The following is a 23,064-nucleotide window of genomic DNA, read 5'->3' on the forward strand; positions in this document are numbered from 1 at the left end:
GCTGTGTTTGAAAACATCCATCAGCAGCAACTGCTGTCCACACCAAATGTTGTGGTTGCAATGTGCAAACAGAAACTTTTATCTTTGACAGTTAATTTCATTTGCCAGTATGAGCAAACATGGTGGACAGGGAGACCATCTCCAGTTCACTTTTCCTGTGGAGATGTAAGCTGTCATCATCAGATTTATTTGCCTTTACTGACGCTGTAAAATTTAGCAAAAGTCCTTCCCTCTATGTTTGAAGTGATACATGTGACAAACACTGATTGTAGTGATTGTTGTTGGTTTTCTGGGGATGAGCTTCTGTATTTGACTTTGTGAGTGAAGGGTCTGTGAAAGCCCTTTGTCAGGAGAAGGGCAGTTTTCCAGTGCTCTTTGGGTGAAGAAACACATCTTGGAAGAATCCTAACTCTAATTTGAAAATTAGTGGAAAAATTTACTGAGCCTGTTTAGTGAGCAGAAATACGAAGTCAAATAATTCAGTCATTCATTTCAGACTACAGAGACAGTCTTTTAACTTCATGAGACAGGAAAAGTATATGTCACTGTTCTACTTATTTTCTTTAATCTTCACTCTTGTCTGGAGACTGGGGAATCAGTCAGAAATTTTCATTTGAAAACTACTCTGTGCGTACAGTGGACCATCCAGTTCTCTCATAAAAATAAGGTTTTTCTATTTGTTGGAAATAACCTTCAGTGCTTAGATACCAGTTAAAATGTTTGGCTCATAGACCTTCACGGAAATTAACTGGCTCTGAGATGAGAAGATAAGTTCATTTTTGAGGTTGGGTTCTTGCATAAAGCCAGTAGTTTTGGAACTCTTCTTGGATTTGGCAGACAGAGTGGAGTAGGGAAGATGGGACTGTGTGTGCAGGTATGCAAATATAAATGGAATAACCTGACTTAGTGCCTGTAATTCACAGTGATACAAATCACGTTTGAAGATTCATGACAGGGTTTTAGAATGCCTCTACAGAACCCTAGGTCACAGAGCTGATTAGATGATTGGTTGGTATGTCTTTAGTCTCTCTTGATACAGGTATGAGTGATTTAGTTAGACACATTAATAGTTTACAGTGATATACTTAACCCACAGAATGAATTTGAGCTTGGAAAACTGTTAACTTCCTAAGCAATCTGTATGTAAAATCATTATTTTCAGTGCAGTGAGACCAGAAGTTACCTCATCACTGTGTCTTTCTGTTGTTTCCCAACAAGGACAATAATCTGGAGCCTCTCTTTCTATTTTTTCCCCATTTTTTTTCCTTTGTTAAGGATTCACCAAACAAGATGCATGTGGCATTTTCTGATAGCAGCAGTTGTCAGTTTTTCATGGGGCACCTTCTGCCATGCTACAGGTGTACATACAAACCATGCTGAAGGAGAGATTACCAAGAGACAGAGCAGCAGGTTTGCTGCCAAAATGGCCTCTTACTGCTTAGAAAATAAATTCAGAATGTGTGGTCAGATGGTTCTGATGGTGGAAGTGTGTACCCAGCTAGAAGGCTCCAGATTTCTAAAGAATATGTGGGTTTGGTGGTAGCCTTTTTTTCAGGGAGCAAAGTTGTAGAAAGCAATTTCCTTAAGGATATGGTGTCCTTGGTCTTTCATTATATTTCATCTCTATAATGTAATGAATGGAAAAAGTTTGTTTTATAAATTATTCTGTCTAAAGCACATCCTGAGTGTGTAATAAGAGTGCTAAACACATGAAGTACTCCCTAGATTTGCTTAGGAACTGAATGTGCTGCCATCTGGTAGTTGTACTCTGTCCTCTTGGCAGCGTTTGATTGATTTCAGCTTTCTCATGCAGCACTGTCTGTCTCTTGGCTTTGGTTTTATATATTCATTTTACAATGTATTTATGCTTTCAATGAAAGAAAATTTCTCTTAAGTTGTTGTGACAAACTGATACTTTTATGTGAATAGAAGGAGGAGACTAGCTCTTTAAAAGAAAACCTTTTTTTTATTCCTTGGTCTCAAGGTTGTTTCAGAATCCTTGTCTATGAGACATGAAATAATGTAAGTCAAAAAGATGAAACCATGTATTATTCCTGTAATAGTTGTATTCCATATATTCTAGAGCAGAAATACCTATTAGTTTTGTAAGCAGTGGGGAACTTTGCAGTGTGCATCAAAAAGCACTGGGGGAGAGTAACATTGCAGTGTCTGCAGGGCTGGGGGCATCGGTAGTTCATGATGTTGGTTTGGTTAGGAGGGAAAGAGGGAAGCTCTGTGTGTTTTGGATGTCAAGAACATGGAGCAAGAATCAGCATCTGAAGGTTGGTTAGCTCGTTTGAGCTTTATGAAGGGCTAGGAGACAAAAGACCAAATGTTTTTTCCAGCATTTACCTGTTTACCTGTGGAACTGTGGGCGGGATATTCCTCCTTCAGGCTGCAGCAAAAATCTGTGGTGACTGACTGGTGTCCCAGATGCTGATACCTCATCCCCTGCTGGACCCTCACCAACCTTGCTTTTCTCTGGGAAAGCAAAGAAAGTCAGGATATTCTTGGGACTGTAAAATGCCTAGATATGAAGCTGAAGATATGAATAACTCCATCATTCTACCATTCTTTGACATAAGCTTTCCTTAAAGAGAGGCTTCCGTGGAGTTTAGTGGAGGATTAATTCAGGAAAATTATTTTTTCCTTTTTTTTTTTTACTGGTCCCCGGCACAATTTCTTCCAGGTGTGGGTTCATTCAACTTGTAAAGCTGACAGACTAATTGAGTTCAATTAAAACCTTTCCTGTCATTCTTTTCTGTTTGCTTTTTTATTTTTAAGTTTCAAGAATCTAAACCTAATTGACTATACAATCTGGACTTAATGTAAAATATGATGTTGGGATATAAAAATGTAACAAACTTCACAAATAAGTTCTGTGGTTCATTTAAAAATATTCAGTGTTCTTTGATGTTTCTTTTTATTTACTGGAGTTTGTTCTTATGGTTAAGAACAAGGGAGATATAATTGTAAGAATTTACTTGGGAGTTTTCTGAAGTTGTCTTGACATGGCAATGTTATCCTTTCAAATTATTTATTAAGTAACATCTTAAACATTATCATCTTAGATCTGTTTCATTTTTGTTCTACATAAGGCAGCCATTGGTGAAAGTAATAAAAAGTAGTCAGTGTAAACCAGATCTGTATTTACTCCATCACTGAAAGTATGCAGATAAACAGGATGCAAGTAAAGGCTTTAAGAAATGCTTTGTTATATGTGGTTTCAGTGTTTCTGTAAATGGAAATCTTCAGATTCTAGTGTATAGTGGTTTGGGGTCTTGTGTATGGGAAATGTGTTCCTCCTGACATAGGAAATGAGGTTTTCTATAGGAAATGTGTTGTGGGCAGCTATTTAAGCATAGCTACTTGCTAAAGTATTAATTGATATGACTACCTGCTTATCCCCTCTTGTACATTTTCCTTCCCTTGCTCAAAAACTTATTAGGATTAACTTAGTGGTTTGCTCTGATTGCAATACCTCACTAAACAACCAGTAGCCTTCTTCTCTGAGGAAACAAGTTTGCTACCATGCCCATCAAACTGCTACTTTTATATTGTGATCCATTTCATTTAGAAATTCTCATAAACCTGGAAAAATATCATGGATCTATCTGTCATAGAATAAAAATACCTTTCTTCCACTTAATTCCCTTCCTTTTAATTTTTTTTTTTTTTTAAATTTATGAAATGACATCTACAGAGAAATTGTCAGTTACATTTTGGGGGAAACTGTAAGATTTGAAAGGCTTATTCTCTTGGAATGATAGATCACAATTGTAACTGAAATTGTTCTGAAAGTAGGGACATGCTCATGTATCAAAATAAATTCTGGAAAGCAATAAAATGAAAACATTGAAATGCTTTAAAATAAGTCTTATTCTGTGATTTAACTGAAACCTAAGTGCAGGCACCAGGATACCCTTATCAAGAAAGGAATAAGAAGAAGTTGCCTGAGACACAAAATGTTTCTTCAGTGTAATGAACTGAGTCTAGAGTCTCAAATCACTTTCTGCTCTATTGATGCAAACTTTTCTTACTGAACTTTTACATTTGTGCTTTTTGTGACACCCTGTTGTGTCGTTGCAGGTTAGACATTTTGCAACAACTAAATCTTTTAAATGGGATAACATATGTACAGACAAATATGTGGTGGGCTGCACTTACAGGAAACTGTAGTTTCTAAATGCCAGCAACATTAGTTGTGAACTTTATACCATAGCAGGAATAATTTCTAGTTCTAATTTAATGTAACTTGAGCAGTTTTCATGGTGTAAAAACATGTGCAAAGGGGGATAAAAATTCATTACTCTTAACAGTAAGTCAAAGTATCTTTTCATAAAACATACCCCAGTATATAAAGGATCACTAGCAGTTTTTTAGGGTCACTGAGTTACAATTCAGTTATAAACTGGAGTTTTGTGCACACAGATAAATGTACCCACTTCCTGGCTGAAAAATTCTCAAAGGCTTTTTAAAACTTTCTGTGGAAAAGATGCCTATTGGCAGAAACACAATTGTTCTTTGGGTTCATTTATTTGGTATCTGGCAACAGGAAGTCTTTGGAGTTTTTTAGGTGGATGGGTAGGTATTTTATGCAGAGAAATTTCTTCCTTGCATCCTGATCATTGCAGTTGCCTTATTCTCTGAAGTGTTAGTTTGTCAAATATTTAATTCTGAGGTTTCTCGAAGGTGTATTTCTGTATGCGGTAGGAAAGACTTCTGAATCTCCCTAAAAAATAGACCTATAAACCAGGAAATGCCAGAATTATTTTCTTTTGTCTTCACTCTGAATATTTCTACTTTCAGTGCATTGATTCATCAAATTTACCTTTTCTATGCATCTGTCATAGTCTTTCTCTTCATGTGTTAAACATTAATGCAAACAAGATAGAAAAATAATCTCAGTCGCTTTTCAAGTTGCTTTGTAGTTTGTCCTCAGACTATAGTGAGGGAACAGCTTAATTGTTCAATACTTACAGGCTAACTTTGTCCTGCATAATTTTGTCTTTTCTCAGTCCAAAATATTCTCTTGACTTTTCCACAGACTCACATTTCAAGACTTCCACCTGGAGCTGTGGCAGGACAGTCCGTGGCAATAGAAGGAGGAGTTTGCAGGCTGGAGAGTCCAGAAAGCAGCTGATTCTTCACTTCGTTGCAAAGAATGTGAATGACTTTTTGTACAATAAGGGTTTTTTTTTTGTGTTTTAACACATGTTGGAAATTCTGCTTTTGTTTTATACTCCGTATTGCAACCATGTGCACCATGACTTGAGACAAGTGCTGCTGTAGTTTATGTTCTCACTCTGTGAATGGGGGTTGTGTGCATGTTCATTTTGTCTCACAAATAAAATAGGAACTCACCCCAGCTGTGCAAAGATCACGTACGATTAATGATTGAGTTTTCATTTTTTTGTGTTGAAAAATAACCAAAAGTTAAGAAAAAAATAATTTAAAGATATGGTCACAATTGTCATTCATATTCTATCTAAATTTGAAAGTGACAGGCCTTTGAAGTGGCTTTGCAATTATGCAAAAAATTATTATGGTTTCTAAGTTTCTCAGTGGTTTAAGGAAATCCAGAGGTGATTTAAACATGAATTGTTTTTTTCCTCTCCAATAAGGAGGATTTTTTTTTTTTTTGGTTCAAAGAATGGTTTCAGTGAAACAAACTAGAGCAAAATTAAGGCTCAAATTGTTTTTAAATAGTCTTATAGGTCATATCTGTGTTCCCAAACCAAGATGTTAATAGCTCCAAGCTGTATGTATTGCAAAAAGCTATATGAAGATAACGTATCGTTACGCAGTCTTTATGTATAATGGAATATTACAGTGTAAATAAGAAAACAAAGTTTATGGAAAGATTCGATATTATTCTTCACTTCTGCTTTAAATCTATTTTTAAGAGAGGTACAGAAATGGGCATATTACTGGATGCAAAGTGCAATGTGTATTAGGTGGCTGGTGGGAGGTCTGAGACTGAGCTTTCGTGTTGGTAAAGCAACTTCCTTGAGTCCAGCCGCAGCATGGGTATTTATATAACTGTGTGTAATATGTATGTACTGTGCATAAATTTACTGTAACTCTTTTGATACCTTCCACAAACCTGCAGTGTAAAACAATGTAATCCTTGTCTGCCTTGTGAAGAAGCATTGGCAGCTGAACTGTCATTTGTCACCAGTTTGGATATGTGAGCCTAAGGTTGCCCAAGTCTTAAAAGCGAGTTCTGACGTACAACCTTCCACTCAGTCCTTTTTCCTTCACAGCACTGGCAGCAATAGAAGACTTTTGTAATTGATTCATTGTCCTGATAAGTATGCCAAAGAGAAACTAAAATAGTTCATCTTTTTCCCTGGTGGATATTTGATAATTCTGTTTTCAGAAATAGTGGATGAATAGCTATTCAGACTGTATTCGCTTAATCAGGCATTGTACTTGCCTGTTTTGTAATGTTGTGCCTGCCTATAACAGACATACTTGACTGATGAAATTGTTATATTGATTGTAGTATCAATCTTTCATGGAAAAAAATAAATTTTTTTTTAACAGCCTGAGTTCATTTTCACTATTACACTACAGCATACATTGAGATACTGTCATCTTTGTGTGGATTTTTAAATTGTGACTTCAGTGTAGCCCTATAGTTGAAAATATTTCAATACAGTTCTGTAAATAATATAAAACAGCAGCTTTCCAGACTGCACAACAACAATGTGGAATGTACCTGTCTTAAAACAGTTTGTGCTGAAATACAGTTCTCGAGGTTGGATCCTCAGTGGTACACTCATGGTCTGAGGAAATGAAGGACTGTCCTGCAGCACTCCAGAGACGATGCAGCAGAAGCTGTGTTGTCACAGCCCTTAGAACTGCTCTGATGTGGTTAATTCTTCAGTGATTCTGTGGACCCTTCACTGTGCAGTGAGTGAAAAGTTGAAGATGATGTATATGGGTTTGTGCATACCCAAATTGGAAAATGGCCTTGTTATTAGAAAAGCTAAAGGAACAGTGTTAGCCTGCTTTTATTCTAAAAGTGCTTATCTCTACTGACATCATAGAAATTTTGGCATGAATTCACTCTTTCATGCCATAAGTGTGGCATAATGCTTTGTAAAATGGAAATTGATGAATTGTTTCTTCCCCTTACTTGCTTAATCTCTCTTTTTGGAGGTTTGGATCCAGCATAGGATTTTTGCGGTTTGTTTTTACTTTACTTTTGTGTCTATACAATACCCCAATGATTTTTTTTTCTTCTTTTTGGAGCAGAGTTCTCTACCTAAGGTACAAAGAAGAAGAAAACTGTCTTAGCATGCATGAATTTTAGTATCAGCAATTTTGAAGACTGAGAGGAGCAGAATTTCCTATCAAACTCCCACTTAAACCAATGAAATACCTTACACTACTTTAATTATGGGTCTAATTGTGCTACTAGTTCTATTTTGAGCTTAAAAGAGGCTTATGAAATATAAATGGTGAGGAGGGACACTGCAATGACGTGGTCTGTAAGCCCTGTGAGTGATGAGTAACCACTGGCATAAGCACATACAGCCCAAGAGGAAATTACACAGCTGACAGCAATAGCTGCTGAAATTATAAAGGGTGAGCAAGTGAAATACATAGAAATAAAATTTGAATACTGTTGATTTTATACTCCAACACACAATTACATGGCCTAGAGGATTTTGTAGCAGACAGGTCGGTGCCAGAGTAGTCCTATTCAGTCTTCAGCCATAATACATTTTCTTGCTTAAAGTTTCTATTAGGTCAAACCAAACCTGACACGTAACCCATTTTTTATCTTATTTTGCTCCTGTGCCTTTGCAGCATGAGCCTTCAATGAGTGATTTCAAAGGGATCCAACTGAGCAAGTTATGGAAGACAGGCTTGTTACACTAAAATATCTGAAGAGGTGATTTGAATTCCAGTTACACTAAAATATCTGAAGAGGTGATTTGAATTCCAGTTGTGGGGTTTTTTGGTTGGTTGGTTGGTTGGTTTGGGTTTTTTTTAATAAAGACTCGTTACAGTTTTTATATTCTGTATATATGAAGGCTGTGCTTTTCTGCTTGTGAATTAACTTCTGGAAATGCTGTGGCATATGAGAGATTTGACTGAGGTCGAGGAGAGGACCTGATTTAGGGCAACTGCAGACATTCACCTGTAAATGTGAGTATGTCCTGTAAAGGACAGTACAGAAGGTGCTGTGAAAAGAAGGAAGCCTAAAATAAAATCAAGCTGGTAATAAATCTGGAGTTACTAGCAAGGTTAGGGTAACTGCTAATTGTTACTTAAAATGTAAATTAAAAGCAGAATACAGAAAAAGTACCCAAAGGAATTGATGGCTATGGCATTACAGGTGCAATATTTCACAGTGGAACATGGTAATTGTGCAGCTGGACAGTCTTTGTAACCCAGTTTTGAGCAGAATGACACAGGATTAGATGGGAAGCTCTGAAGTGTGTATTTACATGCTTGTTAAAATGAAGACTTGCAATTTAATCATTTATTCTTTTTCCAGTTGTTACGTGAGTTGTTTACTTTGAGTCAGAGATCTATATCAAGAGTTCTGTCATTCAGTGGTAGGGGGATTTATCTGTTGAAAGACACTGAATTGCATGGCAAATTTTTATAGTGTTTGTGCAAATAACTGAACACCATCTCCTCATTCTCAGAAGGTTTGCCACTCTAACATAATTTGGATCAGCATAATTCTGGGTGACTGACATCCTGTCCTCTTAATAGGGAGTCCCTTTTTCATATTAAAATATGACTTAGGCAAAGAACCTGCTTTTCAGGTCAGCTTAGTTGATAGGAGAAGGTTTAGGAGAGAATTGAGTAGTTGAAGGGAAAATTTACCATGTTGCTGGGCAGGGAAATAAGGCTTTTGTTAGCAGAGCATAGAGAATTAATTTGCCAGCAGGGGAGAGCAGAAATCAATGGAAAGTGGTAGAGGGAAATCAAAATTATTTTGAAGGAAAGAAAGACTAAGAGACAGTAACCAAGAAACCTGGATTTTCAAAGAATTGATACATCCTTCACATGCTATTAGGGCTCATCTTCCAAGGGTTATTTGAAGAGACAAGGTATGAACTGCTCCCTTACACTTGGTTTTCACGTGAAAGGCTTGTTTTGTTTTACAGCAAACTGAAGACAAACACAGAATTTCTGTGGCTTTTGGCCTTCATGGAGTGTCAGCAGAGGTTTTGTAGATTCCTTGCAGGAGGGTTGGGAAAAGGCCACTGCCTCATACCAGAGGCCAGATCTGCCTGAAGATGAAGAAATGCTGAGAGCCCGTAACTTGCAGGAAATTTATATTTTATATGGATTTTATATGGAAGCTTGTGGCAAAGGACTACTGCAGTGGGTCTAAAGACAGCATTACTGATTAATAAACTTACCTCTTTTCTTTTTGCTCATTTTTTACAGGAAAGCTTGTGGGAGCTTCATTATTCACTCCATTGGGAGATAACAACATGGAGCTAAGGAGGACTTGTACACTGACTTTTATTGTTTTAGGTTCTGGTGACACAGATTAGATTGTACACATTCCACATAACCTGAGGCTTAAATCCCCATAAAGACAATTAGCATCACTTGATAGTGATTTAAACACAACACATGTGTCTTGTACCCACTCCTGTCTGCCTAATGAAGCAAATAAAGTGTGCTAACATGAGCAGCAGGCACGGTGAGACCTGATTTCCCTTGGCCTTGTGCCTAAACCATCATACCCTCCCTTATCTCTGAGGTGTCAGTGAGAATGTTGTGATGCTGCAAATATCCACTAAGGCGTAGAGATAGAGACCAGCTAAGCTCATCTTTCTGAAACAAAAAGCCTTTCAAAATGAAATGCTATTTTCAGAAAGCATCACACAAAGGCAAGTGTCTGAGGTGAGATCCTGTCCCTAGTGAGGTCACTTGGAGCTCAGCCATCAGCTTCAGTGGAGCCAGGATGTCATCCATGGAGGTATTTGTCTTAGAGGACTCAAACTTTATGGGTCCCTTAATGCCAATCCTGAGAAATGAGGTGGTGTGAGATGTTTTGATGACTCATACTTCTTTTTTGGATTATCTGGGAATATCTGCTGGGTGTGTAGGGCTCCAGCAAGCCAAGTGAAGAACCAAACCACAGACTCCTCTGGGCAAATAATCTGCTGTAGCCAAACAATGACTGTGCTAAAAGGAGCTAAAGGGCTCACAGCACTGTTTTATAATTTACAAGTTTTCCTAAAGATAACAATTTCTGCAACCCTGGTTTCACTTCAGGTACCTGTGTGTGAATGGTATCAACAACAGACCACCAGAGCACAACCTCAGGCAAGGATTCCCATGGTACAACTCACCTGTGGCAAACCACTGTGTTCCAGGTAAGTGCCAATAGGCCATGACGCCAGCCTGGATTGTAACATCTTCTGGATGTACTGTACCTGTGATGGAAATCCTACTGAACATCGTTTTTAGAATTTTTTTCCTTAAAATGTGAGCTGTGACTGATAACAGCCACGCAATGCAATTCTGCTGGAGATCTGGTCCTGCTCCCTGTCAGCTTGAGATTTGGTTTAAAGTTGAGATCAAATTGTCCATACTCGAAAACACTGCTGCATTTTGCAGCCAAGAGTAAACTCTTTTGTCCCTGGTGTTTGCAGGTGTTAAGGCCCTGGCTGTGAGGAGCAGGATGGGTAGCAAGGAGTGAGGAAAAAAAAGTGAGAAACAGCCCCACAAGCCCTTCTTGCAGGAGAGGGTGGAGGATTTGTGGATGAGGGAGTAATATTGAGCCTGGGAAAGAGGATATGGGGGAAGGTGGTGTTTTAATTTGCCTTGGTTTATCACTATCCAAATCTATTTTAATTAGCCATGCATTAGATTAATTTTCCCTTAGCTGAGTTTGTTTTACCCATGATGGCACCAATATCAGTTACATCTGCAGCCATGATTCTCTTCAGGACTATATCCAAAGAGTAAAATTTTGCAGGAAATACTTTTCTGGTAGGTTAATTTTCTCTTGGGCCAAGGGGGCTGATGTTTTTGGGCCTTGCAGCTGCATGACTGTGTAAAGGAAACATGGGAATGCATGGCTGGAAGAGGGATGGGGAAGACAGAAAGACTTGCTTTTAGCTGATGTTAAATTGTGTATAAAATGAAACTGCTCCCATCATCCCACTCACTGTGATTCTTCTTCATGTTGGATGTTGCTCTTACTGCTTCCGGTCAATCCCTAGAAATAACTGCTACAATGGACCATGGATCTTCTTGGGAAATTATCACTGTGTTTATAAAATTGAATTTGTGGCTGATTTTATGAGAGTTAGTCCTAGTTAAGTACAATTCTTGATCCAATGAAGAAACAGTTTCTAAAGTTTGGAGGCAGTGAGCTCCTCTGGGGGAGATTACAGCAGGCTGAGGCTTGAGGTAATTAATGGTCAGTGCTGTGCCATGATGGCCATTGAAACTAATTGTGGGACTGTGGAGGAGAGGGATATTGTTTCAAACCCCATTTTCTCATATCAATGTGTCACATAATGTCCGTGAAAGAAAATTTATTCAACCAAAAGACAGCGTGTGTGATAGATGATTTGCAAACTGTTGCAAATAGATGATTTGCAACTGCTGCAATTCCATTAATTCCTCAGGGAAAAGGATTAATGGATAGAAAAAAACAGTATTTTGAATATCTTCTTTGCACATCAAAGGAATAGTTATTCCCAGATAAGTTTCAAGAATCCTGACTAGCATTAGGGAGGTACCTGAATTAGGAAAGAACTCAAAAATAAGGAAACACCCAACTAAAAATGATGAAAAGAAACCTGGCAAAAAGTTCACTATTAATACACAAGGGGCAGAAGGCAACCAAATTATCCTCCAAGTTCTCCAAAGTGTGACTTGGACAGAGTTTTAAGTTCAGATATGACCTAATGCTGTTTTCTTTTTTAGCTACTTTTCTATTTTACTTGTTTTCAGTTTTGAAACTAAGATGCCTTTGCTTTTGCCTTGCTAAAGCATTTTTCACTTTAGGTATCTCTAAAGTCACACAAGTTAATTTAAAACAAAGATGCTTTTATTTCTGCAGGGATGCCAAGCCCAGGTCAGATAGTCAATAGGAACTAAACCTGCAGAGAATGGCACCCAAATGCATTCAGGTGTCTGAAGAAATGGGTAGGCTTTCAACACTCCCCTGTGCTTTGTCTTCAAACTAGTTCAAATTCCAATCCTTCATCCATTTCACCTCAATAGAATGAGCTAAATAGAATGTTAGGTGGTCTCACAAATGGCACACACAAAGTGGTAAAAGCTCTCCTTTTACCCCTCCTGGAGAGGTAATGAAGAAAACAAAACCGGTTGCTTTTGTTTTCCTCCCAAACTGAGTTGTAGCGCTCACCTTGCCCAAGCCCTGCCCCCAGGATATGTCACAATGTCTTCAGGATGCTTCCTGAATGCCACAGCTTGGTGATTTGTATCTCAGGATACTGGGAGGACTAAAGCCTGTATCCATCACTCTGATGCTGTTGTCCCTTCTGCACCACTGCTAAGAATCAGCAGAGTGATTTGCCTGGGAAAAGCTTGAGGTCTCCACCTTAAAAAAGTCAAAGACTCCAAAAACGACATTTTAACGGGTTTTTTTTAGTAATAATGGTGTCCAGGCTGGCTAGTCAGTGTGATTAATTATTCATTTGGAATTCCTAGGTGCAGGTTCTTCCAGGCCAGTGTGCTCCTGGACTGTATGTGCATGTATTGTATTTATTAATGCCCACTTTATATCCTGTTCTCTCCACTCTTCTCTTTTTGTCTTTATTTTCTCTCCAGCACCATCGCTTGTTTCAGTTCAATACTATTAACAGAGGGTCAATAATTAAATTTCCCCTGTGAAATGAATGTGTGTGGCTAGAAAGAACAAGGAAATGCAGCAAGTTCCAGAATTGAAAGAAGACTGGTGAGTCCCTCGAGGATCCATGCCCAAAAAAGCCTTTGTACAGGACTTTTTTCCCAGTTAGGGAAAATGTAGGTTGCTGTGAGCTCTGTTGGCACAAATGTGGAAGAAACCAGGCATTGTTTGATCCAGTGATTAGAGAACAGCTTCATTCACAAATGAGAACCTTTTAATCTGGTGCAAAAGTTTTGAATTTTAATTTCTATTTATTTTTACCATTTTTTTTTCCTATTTAATTTCTCAGATTTTTCACGTCTGAGATTTTTCAAAACTGGTAAGAATCACCTGCACAGTAATGTAGTGCCAATCTTGCACTGAATATCACCTAAATAAGGCACTGCATCTCTGCTGGCAGCAGGGCAAAGGTGCCATCCAGCCTTTTTGTATTTTCTGGTGAGTTTATTTTTCTGCCCTGAAAATTCTTCATCAAAGATATTGCTTCATGCAGCCCTGTTGTAAGGACCAATATGATGTCCATGTAATTTTGCCATGAAAAAATCCTCTATTCATGATATAAAAGTAGATACAGTGAAGTGGGCTTGTAAGAGAAAGACCACATAAGCTTTTGCTTTTTCTTTGCTGAAACCTTTCATGTGGCTGGAAAGAAGATATAAACCCTTTTCCCTTCCTGATAGCTAATTCTCCTTTCCTGAAAATACCAAAAAGGAAAAATTGTTTCAAATGAGAGCTGGCATCTCCTCCTCATCTTAAATATTCTAATTATTTCTATCTCCCATGCAGATAGGCTGCAAGACCTTGTTCCTGTTAGTCATGTGCCAGTGAGGATACCAAGTACATTTTGTTTCAGTCCATTTTGTCAGGAAGGAAAAAAACCAAAAAAAAACCCCACTAACTTGACAGTGGACTTTTAAGTTTATAGGTTTAGCTAAACAAGATAAGCTTATTTCTTGGTGAAACTATGCAGCTCTCAAGTTCACTGTCTGTGCATACAAATCCAAAAAGGGTCACCTGCTGTTGTCTCTTTCCTCTTTCTGTCCTGGTAGCCTGCTGCTCCTGCATCCCTGCTTTCCTGGTGAGCTATGGAGTCTCTGTAGTGTGCTTGTGGCCTCGGGTTAGGGAAGAGGCCTTAGCTGAGAACTTTGATCCAACTCCAAGGAGATGATGGGTGGAAGCTCTATGCCATCCCGTTGTGTCCAGCCTTTGAAGTCTGGGATTAGGCTGGGGGAAGGAAGAAGTCCTGCACGATATATCCTTTTGATGTGAAGCTCTGGTGAGTGATGATGTGAGTTCAGCTCAGGACTTTGAGGCTCCAGCCTGTGCTGAAGGGCTGTGATGAGCCCTTCCTCTCTCCCGGGACAGAACATCCTCACATGAAGGGATGGAGGAATCCTGGGATTCCCCCATTCTGGGCTATAGCTTTGTTGACAGACTTATTTTTCACTCGAGCATAGTAAATAAAGTTTGTCTCCTGCTTGGAGATGATTCATGCCTCATTATGCTTAATAATTCGAATTCCATGCTCGGCTGCTGCTTCCCCTGTGCTCTGCCAAAGCAAGCGGTCTCTGCTCTGCACAGCTCCATCTGTTGGCATTGCTTTGCCATATCAGAAAAAGGCTGAAAACCTAAAAATCCTTCTCCTCCCTCCCCCACTTCAGCAAGAGGAATAGTCTTTCTGCTGTGAATGTGAAGGAGATGATAGATAGGGGGCATGGGGCACCATTTGCTGGGATCTCAGACTAGTCAAGAAAGTTCATGCATCCCTGGGCTCCCCTGCATCTTCAGCATCCTTCAAAATCAGAAGTGCCCAGTGCCTGCTGAGCATGCTGCAGATCTGGGCAGTGATGAGGACCCAGTGCCCCTGCTCCATTTCCTTTGGTTTTCCAGCCCAAACTTGCCACACCAGGAGCAGCAGCAGCTGCCTGCCAAGGGCTGACAGGGGCTGTGCTTGCTGGAAGCAGAGAAAGTGGCGGTGTCTGGCAATGTGGAATGGCTGTGTGAGCTCTGAGTCCTGCCCACGCACACAGACAGCTGGAAGGGAGCTGCAGGAGCAGCTGCATCATCAAGAGAAAGAGGCAGGAGCCATCCCTTCTCCTCTGGGCAGCCTCCGGTGAGCAACAGAGCCGGGAACTGCTGAGCCCTGTGCTGGGTCACGTCCAGAGCCTCGGGAGCTCCCTGCTCCCAGAGGGCTGTGCTCCAAAAACAGGGGTCAAGGACCAAGGGTGGCATGGGGATCGCTGGGGAGGAAGCAGTGCTGTGGGTGGCTTGGAGGTCGCTCCGGATGAGCACAAGGGATGGGGTCACTAGGGGTGAGGTACTGCCGGGAGGGCAGTCACATGGATGGATGGATGGATGGATGGATGATGGATGGATGATGGATGGATGGATGGATGGATGGAGGATGGATGGATGGAGGATGGATGGATGATGGATGGATGGATGGATGGATGGATGGATGGATGGATGGATGATGGATGGATGGATGATGGATGGATGGATGGATGGATGGAGGATGGATGGATGGATGGATGGATGGATGGATGGATGAAGGTTTGTGCCCAAACACTGGCACGGGTTGCCCAGACTGGTGGTGGATTCCCCATCCCTGAAAACGTTCACATTTGGATGGGGCACTGAGCAGCCTGTCTGGTTGAAGATGTCCCTGTTCATGGCAGGGGGATTGGATCAGACAGCCTGTACAGGTCTCTTCCAACGGGAGCCGTTCCCTGATTCTCCAACTGGGAGCGCACGGGGAAGGAGCGCGGCAGGTGTCTGTGGCTGCTATGTCAGACCTGGCCACAGGAGGGTACCACAGACAGGGACACGCTTTCAGCAGCCCGACTAACTCACGGGCTCAGGGACATCGCGTCTTGCTGCTCTATTCCCTCTCCTGCTGCTCCATTCCCTCTCCTCCTGCTCCTTTCCCTCTCCTCCTGCTCCATTCCCTCTCCTGATGCTCCATTCCCTCTCCTCCTGCTCCATTCCCTCTCCTGCTGTTCCATTCCCTCTCCCGCAGGTTCCATTCCCTCTCCTCCTGCTCCATTCCCTCTCCTCCTGCTCCTTTCCCTCTCCTCCTGCTCCATTCCCTCTCCTGCTGCTCCTTTCCCTCTCCTCCTGCTCCATTCCCTCTCCTGCTGCTCCTTTCCGTCTCCCTCCCGCCGCTGCCAGCTGGGGAGCCAAGGTGTGAGCAGGGCAGAGCATCAGCCCGATGTGTGTCCGCATGTGAATCCCTGGCAGAGTTTTCTCCCCCGGGCTCTTGGGAACCCGGGCTGAAGCCCTGGCGCTGTTCCTGAGCTGTACCCCGGGAGCTGGGACTGCCTGGCACAGCAGCCGGGGCAGCGAGGCTGTCCCACCCCGGCCAGAGCCGGGACTAAGGCTGAACCCGTGCTGCTCGGGGAGGCTGAAATGCAGCACATATTCCTGCCTGTCCTCGGGGAGCCGCAGCCCAAAGCTGAGTGCCAGCACATCCCCTCCTCTCTGCTGGCTGCAGACACGCCGGGCTCGGGCAGCTGCACCAGGCAGCAATGACACCGGCACCAACCAGGCCGGCCTCAGTTGCCTGGAATTGTCCAAAAGCTGGAGAAATTTTTAAAAAATCAAGGTTACCAACATGCTCACAAGCAAATAGTTTTCCCTTGTATGGTTTATATGAGTCCCTGCTTAAAAAAATAATAGAAATTATCTGCCTTCCTAGGAGCGCTGTCCTCTTCCAGCTGCTTGTGGGGAAGGTATGAAGTTGACATCAAATACTGAATGTTTTAAATATTGATACCTCATATGTGGCTGATCCTAAAGCAAGAATGAGGCTTTATTAATTTTATTATTTATATTGTGTATATACATGTGTTTTATCCATATATTCTCTATATATTTTATGTAAATATTAATTTATCCTTTAATCATGCTTGTTTTTTGATTTTATAAGGCTCTTGGCCTTTAAGGTGCATCAGATATTCAGAATATCAGAAATCAATATTCTTTATGAAGAGAGTAAATATTCTGATTTTTTTGATTGAAGCTTTTTTCTCCTCCATAAAAGGAGAAAACAATCTGCTAGCTAAAGAAATGCAAATATTTTGTTTCTCATGCTATCAAAAGCAGCATGCAATATGATCCAGCCTCATTTGTGAGGGAACAGTTCTAGTTCTAGCTGCACAGATGAAAAATTATACTTAAAAGGCAAAATCAAACAGAGCTGTGCCGCTTGTTTGTTTATCTTCAGCTGTGATTGTCCTTCAGAGACTGAAGCTGGCCTGAAGCTGACATATCACAAGATAGATTGCTTCCATGGACTTCAGTGGGAGTTTGGATTGGATGATGGGATGTTGCAAAACTATAAATGCCTCTCAGAAGGACACGAGTACAACTTAATTCATGATGGAAAAAGTGGGGTATGAGCATAGCAGCGGCTTCTTCTGTTTCCCAGATTTCTCTGCCTTGGAAAGGTGTTCTGAGGATTGCTGTTGAAGATGGCCACTCCAGAGAAGGGCGTGCAAGCAGGATTTGGGGTTTCCCCACCAAGGAGAACAGCTCTGGGTGCTCCATTATCACAGATCATGGAATGGTTTGGGTTGGAAGGGACCTTTAAAGTCCAGCTGGTCCAGCCCCTCTGCAGTGAGTAGGGACGTTCATCCACTACAGCAAGGTTGCTCAAAACCCCATCCAACCTGACCTTAAATGTTTCCAGGGATGGAACATCCACATCTTCTCTGGGCACCTTGTGCCTATGTTTCACCATCCTTATCGTAAAAAAATTTTCCTCCTAATACCTACTCTAAATCAACCCTCCTTCAGTTTAAAATATACTTTGTCCTATTGCAACAGGACCTGCTAGAAAGTTTATCCCCATCTTTTTTAAAGATACCTTTAGGTAGTGGCAGGGGCTTGGAAGCTTCCCTGGAGCTTTCTCTTCTCCAGGCTGAACAAGCCCACCTCTCTCAGCTTTTTTTCACAGCACAGGTGCCCAGCCCTCTGATTATCTTCAAGGCCCTCATCTGGACCTGCTCAAACAACTCTATGTCCTTCCTTGCTGAGGATCCCAGAGCTGGATACAGCACCCCAGGTGGGGTCTGACCAGAGGAGAGTAGAGGGGCAGAATCCCCTGACCTGCTGCCCATGCTGCTGTCCTCTGGCACAATCTGAGTTTCCCTGGCTGGAGTGCAGGTACTGCCATCCTGGGAAGAGACACAGCCTTGGCAGAAATCCCTGCACTGTTCCAGTCACTGGAGTGTAGTGGGCACGAGGCTCCACATGCAGGCAGGAACCCACCTGTGGGCTCAGCATCACGCTGGCCATGGAGCTGAGAGCTCAGAGAAGAGCAGTACCCCTTCCTGGGAAGGTGGCAGGTCCATCCATTGAGATCCAGCAATGTCAGACAGAGAAAGTCGACTAGAGATTACCTGGGCGCCTCAAGAGAAACCTCCTGGATTTCTCATATGTCTTATCACAGAAGCCTCCTGGATTTCTCATATGTCTTATCACAGAACTGGGACAGAGAAAGCCACAAACAGCCCCAAATTCTGCTTCTTTGCTGAGCTGTCCCAGACAATTTGCAGCAGCCTTCAGATGCCTTCACGGTTTGAAGCAAAGCCGCTACCAGGGCTTGGGAAATGTGAGTGAGCCTGACTTCAGTTATGGAAAACCTACAAGGCAAAAGTATGAAAAGCTTGCTGGTAAATCATTTACAAGAAAATATCTTGCTCAGCATGGGGTTTGCAGTGAGGGGGTCATATTTAATGACCTGCTTCAAATGTTAATATAAATCATTACTTCCTCACCAGCTAAATCAGGGCTGCCTCATGCTCTGTGCTCACCCCTAGAAATGTCAGTGACTCGTGAACGTGCTGGAGTTTGGAGCCATTGGCACCCAGGGAAGGAGAGAAGACCAGAAAACATGAGGGGCTGTTGGGTATCCCAGAAGGCATGCCCATCCCTGGCTCAGCTGTGCAATTCCCGAGTTTCCACAGCACTGTTTGCCTCTGTGAAATGCAGGAACCTCGGGAAATTTTTGGCAGGCTGCTAAACTCCAGTAACCCAAATGAACCTGTGTCCCTGGTGCAGAAATGGTGTTTAGGAGGATATAGAAGGCAAATGCTTAGCTTTGGTTGAATGATGCCTGTGAGTTATGTAGGGAAACTTCTTTCAAGCTGCATAACAGAGCTCAGGCTCAGCTGGGTCAGTCAGCAGAGCTTCCCAATGGAGCCACCTCAGGCAGAATCTCCTCAGGTCAGGCACAGTCTGCATCAGTTGGAGGTGCAGGGGTGGCAGCCTGTGAGGGCATGGCCAAAGGAATGTGTGTTCATGGGAAGGGGGGGTGTGGGTGGGTGGGGGAAATTCCCTGAACTCCCTTCTCTTGGAGAACAAACATTGTGCCTCTGAAAGGCAACAGCCACTGCAAACAGCAGGGAATGTGAGTCCCACATCTATTTCTTGGCAGTGGATACACTTGGTGCTGGAAGGAGGCTATGGGCTGCTCTCACCTGTTTGTTTTACACAGAGCAGTGAGGGAGGGAAACCTCAGAATGTCAACAGACAACTGGTAGCTCATTGCTTTTTTTCTACCTTTAGGTCATAACTTAAAATCCAGAAATGTATGGCATAGTCTTTGTCCTTGTCGCCTGTGTGACAATGTCAGTTCTGTAGGTGATTCAGGGAAATTTTATGGTAACAATATGCAAGTGAAAGCAGTTACTTCTTTTGATGGATATGTTTAACACCATGATAATTTTACACTTTAAAAAATGAGAAAAAAACTTTAATCTCTTCAGTCCATAGTAAGTACAAAAAGCAAGGTCAAAGCATTTTTAAGGCATTACCTTTTCTTGACAGAGCTATCTTAGCAGGAGATGGGAAGTTCATTTGGAACAAGGAGATGAAGAAGGAGTTGAGTAAGTAAGGTTTCAAAGTAAATGGACAATTTTGGATTCACAGTGAAGATGGAGTAAGAAGGTGCAGAATATTGTGTAAATGGGAAAACAAAATCCTTAGCAGAAGCACAGCTACCATAAATATAGCTGTAAGATTGCCCAGAGGCTGGGCTGTCCTAATCCCCACGCAGAAACCAAGAGTGGTGTTTGCCAAGTCTGTGCACATCGTGTTTTCCTCAGTCTCCTTGCTCTTCCTCCTTTATGCATGAGTAAGATTTTAATTTTAGCAGAAATTCTGCTTTTGTGGGCAGGTTGGGGAAAAGAACTGAGGGATGATGCTTTTATTTCTTCATATGAATGCAGGGAAGTTTGTCTGAGCTCAGCTGGCAAGGTCACCATCAGAGAGGTGTCACAAGTCTGGTTCACATTTGATGAAGGTAAAGGGAAGTTATTGAGAATACTGGAGAACATTTGAAGTCGCCATGCATGGGCAGGCACAGAGCTCAAACCATTCATAGAGAGTGGTCTGCACATCAATTTTACACTGGTAGGATCCACCCAGGTTTGTCTGACCATGCACAGGAGGGTTCCCATCTCCTGCTGTGATGTGGCTCCATACAAGCAATACCTGTTAAGAAGTGTTAAAGCTCTGCTCATACATTCTGCAGCTCTGATGGGCCAGCATCTGCCTGGTTTGTAAAGGAATCTCACTGGCCAGATTTATTCATCCAGAGGCTGAATTTCCTCCACGTTGTTCCTCTTCAATAGTACTGCAAGGGGCTCCTCTGTAAGTGCAATGATGTTTTGATGGGTTTAACCATAGGGAAACAGGAAACTGAGCTGATCTCACCAGTCCAGACAGGGACCCCAGGCACCCATGCCAGTGTCTGGTGTGAAAGCAGAGAGAAAATAGCTCAGGGTTTCTCTTCACTCCCACACCACTGACATATGCTGGAGTCCAGAAAGCCACCCCTGCCTACTCTGTTTATTTGTTTGTTCAGCCCTCGTACACCCCTGTTTACTCACCAGCACAAGGGACACTGGCTCATTTGGCAGCCTCTAATGACAGCTTAAGGCTCACCACCCCCTACTAATTCTGTGTTGTCAAAAATACACTTTTTTCCAAATGAGAAATGGCAGCAAGCAAACACAGGGAATGGCTCTTCTCTAGTTCACAGTGTGTTTGTTTTGTCCCACACCTTTGTTTTGGGAGATGCTGTTTTTGTAGAAAATGAGTCCAGGGCTGGATAAGTCTAACTCAGCTTGTTCTAAGTATGTGTTCTGGGGATTATCACACTGGATGAAAAACAAGCTACTTCTCACAGCCAAAAAAGTGAACTGAAAATGAGCTCAAGGACCATTGATTGGGAGATAAGCAGAAGCTTTTCAACTGAGATTGGCCACGGTGCTGTAGGATGACTATTACTGGTTGCACACTTCCTGAAATGCAGTAGTGCAAAAATTACAAAATTTTTCATAAGATTCCCAATATTTCTGTGGGGTTTTGAAAGTAATTCTTATTCTGTTCCATCAGCCACTGTAACAGCAGTGACCAGTATTTCTCCCTACATTGGTACAAGGGGAAATAACCAGAAGAATAGTCAACAAGCTATTTATAAAGATGTAGTGCAATGCACACTCATCTGCTTCTGAGGAGTGGGTCTGGCCATCAGCAAAACCATGAGGGATTAGAGGAGAAAATGGTTTTGTGGTTCTTCCTGTACTTTTCACTGTTAATCTACAGCATTTGATCTGATGCTGTTCCAACATCTGAGCTCAAAGCATTTGTGAGGTGAGACTGTCCTTGATTGTCTCACCTGACTGCTGAGGTGGAATGAATGGATGGAGAGGTTCTGCATGGCACATTGGATAATCACATTCCCCATGTCCACTCATAAGAAAAATATCTTTTATTTAAGAAAGGATTTTGTGTGCCATTCCCTTTAACATCCCTGCAACCGAACAGTATACATTATTCATTTTCCATGGGCTGCAGAAGTTGTGATCATTAATCACTAATCTCACTCTGCTCTGTTGGCTTGGTGGTCTTGTAACACTTTGAAAAAACTTGGGAATATTTAGTAAGTTGGTTTTTTTTTTAAATGGAAAAAAAATATTGACTTCAGTGAGAATAGACAGCCCTTTGTGCTGTCTGAAGTTGATAACCCTTTTCTGTGCTAAACTAAAGGTATTTGAATGACTCTCTCTGGTTTATCTAAGACAGTCATTTCATGTTTCATCCATGTTGGACAGTTCAATCTGCATTCATCTTTAGAAGTAACTCTTTTATCCATTCAGGTAGGAATTGGTTAAACCAGGTAGACATTGTCATCGTGGTGATAAAGAAGCAGTGGGGATTTGCCTAGTGAGGGCCCTGCTGTGCTCCCATGTTTATGCACACTCAGATTTATCAAAGAACAAATGAAAATGCCTGTTGGCCTTCAGGCTGTAGTATCTTCTCTCACTGGGATGGAGAGGCTTGGATGGTTGCTGGGATTTGCCTCCTGCCCATAATTATCGCTGTACGCAGTACCAAACATTATCTTGTGTCTATAATCAGGACATAACGAGGACTGCCTGTTATCTCTCCTCTTGGGGAATACAGAATGAGCCAAAGAGGTTGTGACTGGCACCCCAAACCAGGTCCCTCTACATCTGTCCCACTCATTCTTCCTCAGCTGGGACGTGGGGCTTTCCACACTGCAGCGTGAGCAGAAGCTGCTGTTCTGTGAGGCCACTGTGCATGTATGCACACATGTCAATGCTATGGTGATCCAGATGCCCTCCTCCAGACAGCTCTCTGAAAAAAATGACTTCATATAGGAAAGATGTGTTTTTCACGTCTGGCTCTTGAACATTGTTTTTCGCTTACATGGTATTTTCTGCAATTAGCAACAAAAATTCAGGCACAGGAATATAGTGTGTGTTTGTTCCATGAAGAGCTGAGACCATTTTGATATTTTTCAAAAAAAATTTAAAAAAATAAAAAAATGAAAAGCTCATTTAATACCAGCCCAGCTATTTATACCTCTTGCACAAACTTAAACATAACAAAAAGTGCAACATAACTCATGAAGCAAAGGAGCGTCTCTGCCAAGTGTAATATTTGTATTTGGAAACATGGTCTATATTGTATGAAGCAGTAGCCTTCTAACTGCCTCCAAGGTTTCTTTTGGCTGATGTTTATCCAAACAGTCTTGCTCTTCATTCATTTTAATGGCTGAAAGGGAGCTGAGTGTTTTTGCTCGGTGGGACTGGCACGGCTCAGCCCCTGCTCCTTCGGCTGGCGCCGATGCCCGCTCCGAGCCCCTGCGCTGC

The 23,064-nt window shown here is 41.8% G+C and overlaps 1 protein-coding gene across 6 annotated transcripts in view; it reads left to right on the plus strand.

The window, feature by feature from the left end:
• The window catches only part of TASP1 (taspase 1), an 85,664-nt gene extending 71,288 nt beyond the window's left edge, over positions 1-14,376 (plus strand). For 4 of the 6 annotated variants that reach the window (XM_086879298.1, XM_086879300.1, XM_086879299.1 and 1 more), the window contains exon 14: positions 5,048-6,548. In XM_086879298.1, the coding sequence (XP_086735424.1) occupies positions 5,048-5,143 (96 nt within the window). In that variant the 3' untranslated portion in view covers positions 5,144-6,548. Of the gene's footprint in view, positions 1-5,047; positions 6,549-7,821; positions 7,945-8,048; positions 10,365-12,798; positions 12,926-13,926 lie in introns of those variants that run through there. The other 2 variants (XR_015283885.1, XR_015283886.1) reach the window with 2 other exon arrangements.
• Positions 14,377-23,064: the final 8,688 nt, after the last annotated feature.

The sequence above is a fragment of the Cyanistes caeruleus genome, chromosome 2 (assembly GCF_971803275.1).
Source record: "Cyanistes caeruleus chromosome 2, bCyaCae1.hap1.1, whole genome shotgun sequence".
NCBI lineage: Eukaryota > Metazoa > Chordata > Aves > Passeriformes > Paridae > Cyanistes > Cyanistes caeruleus.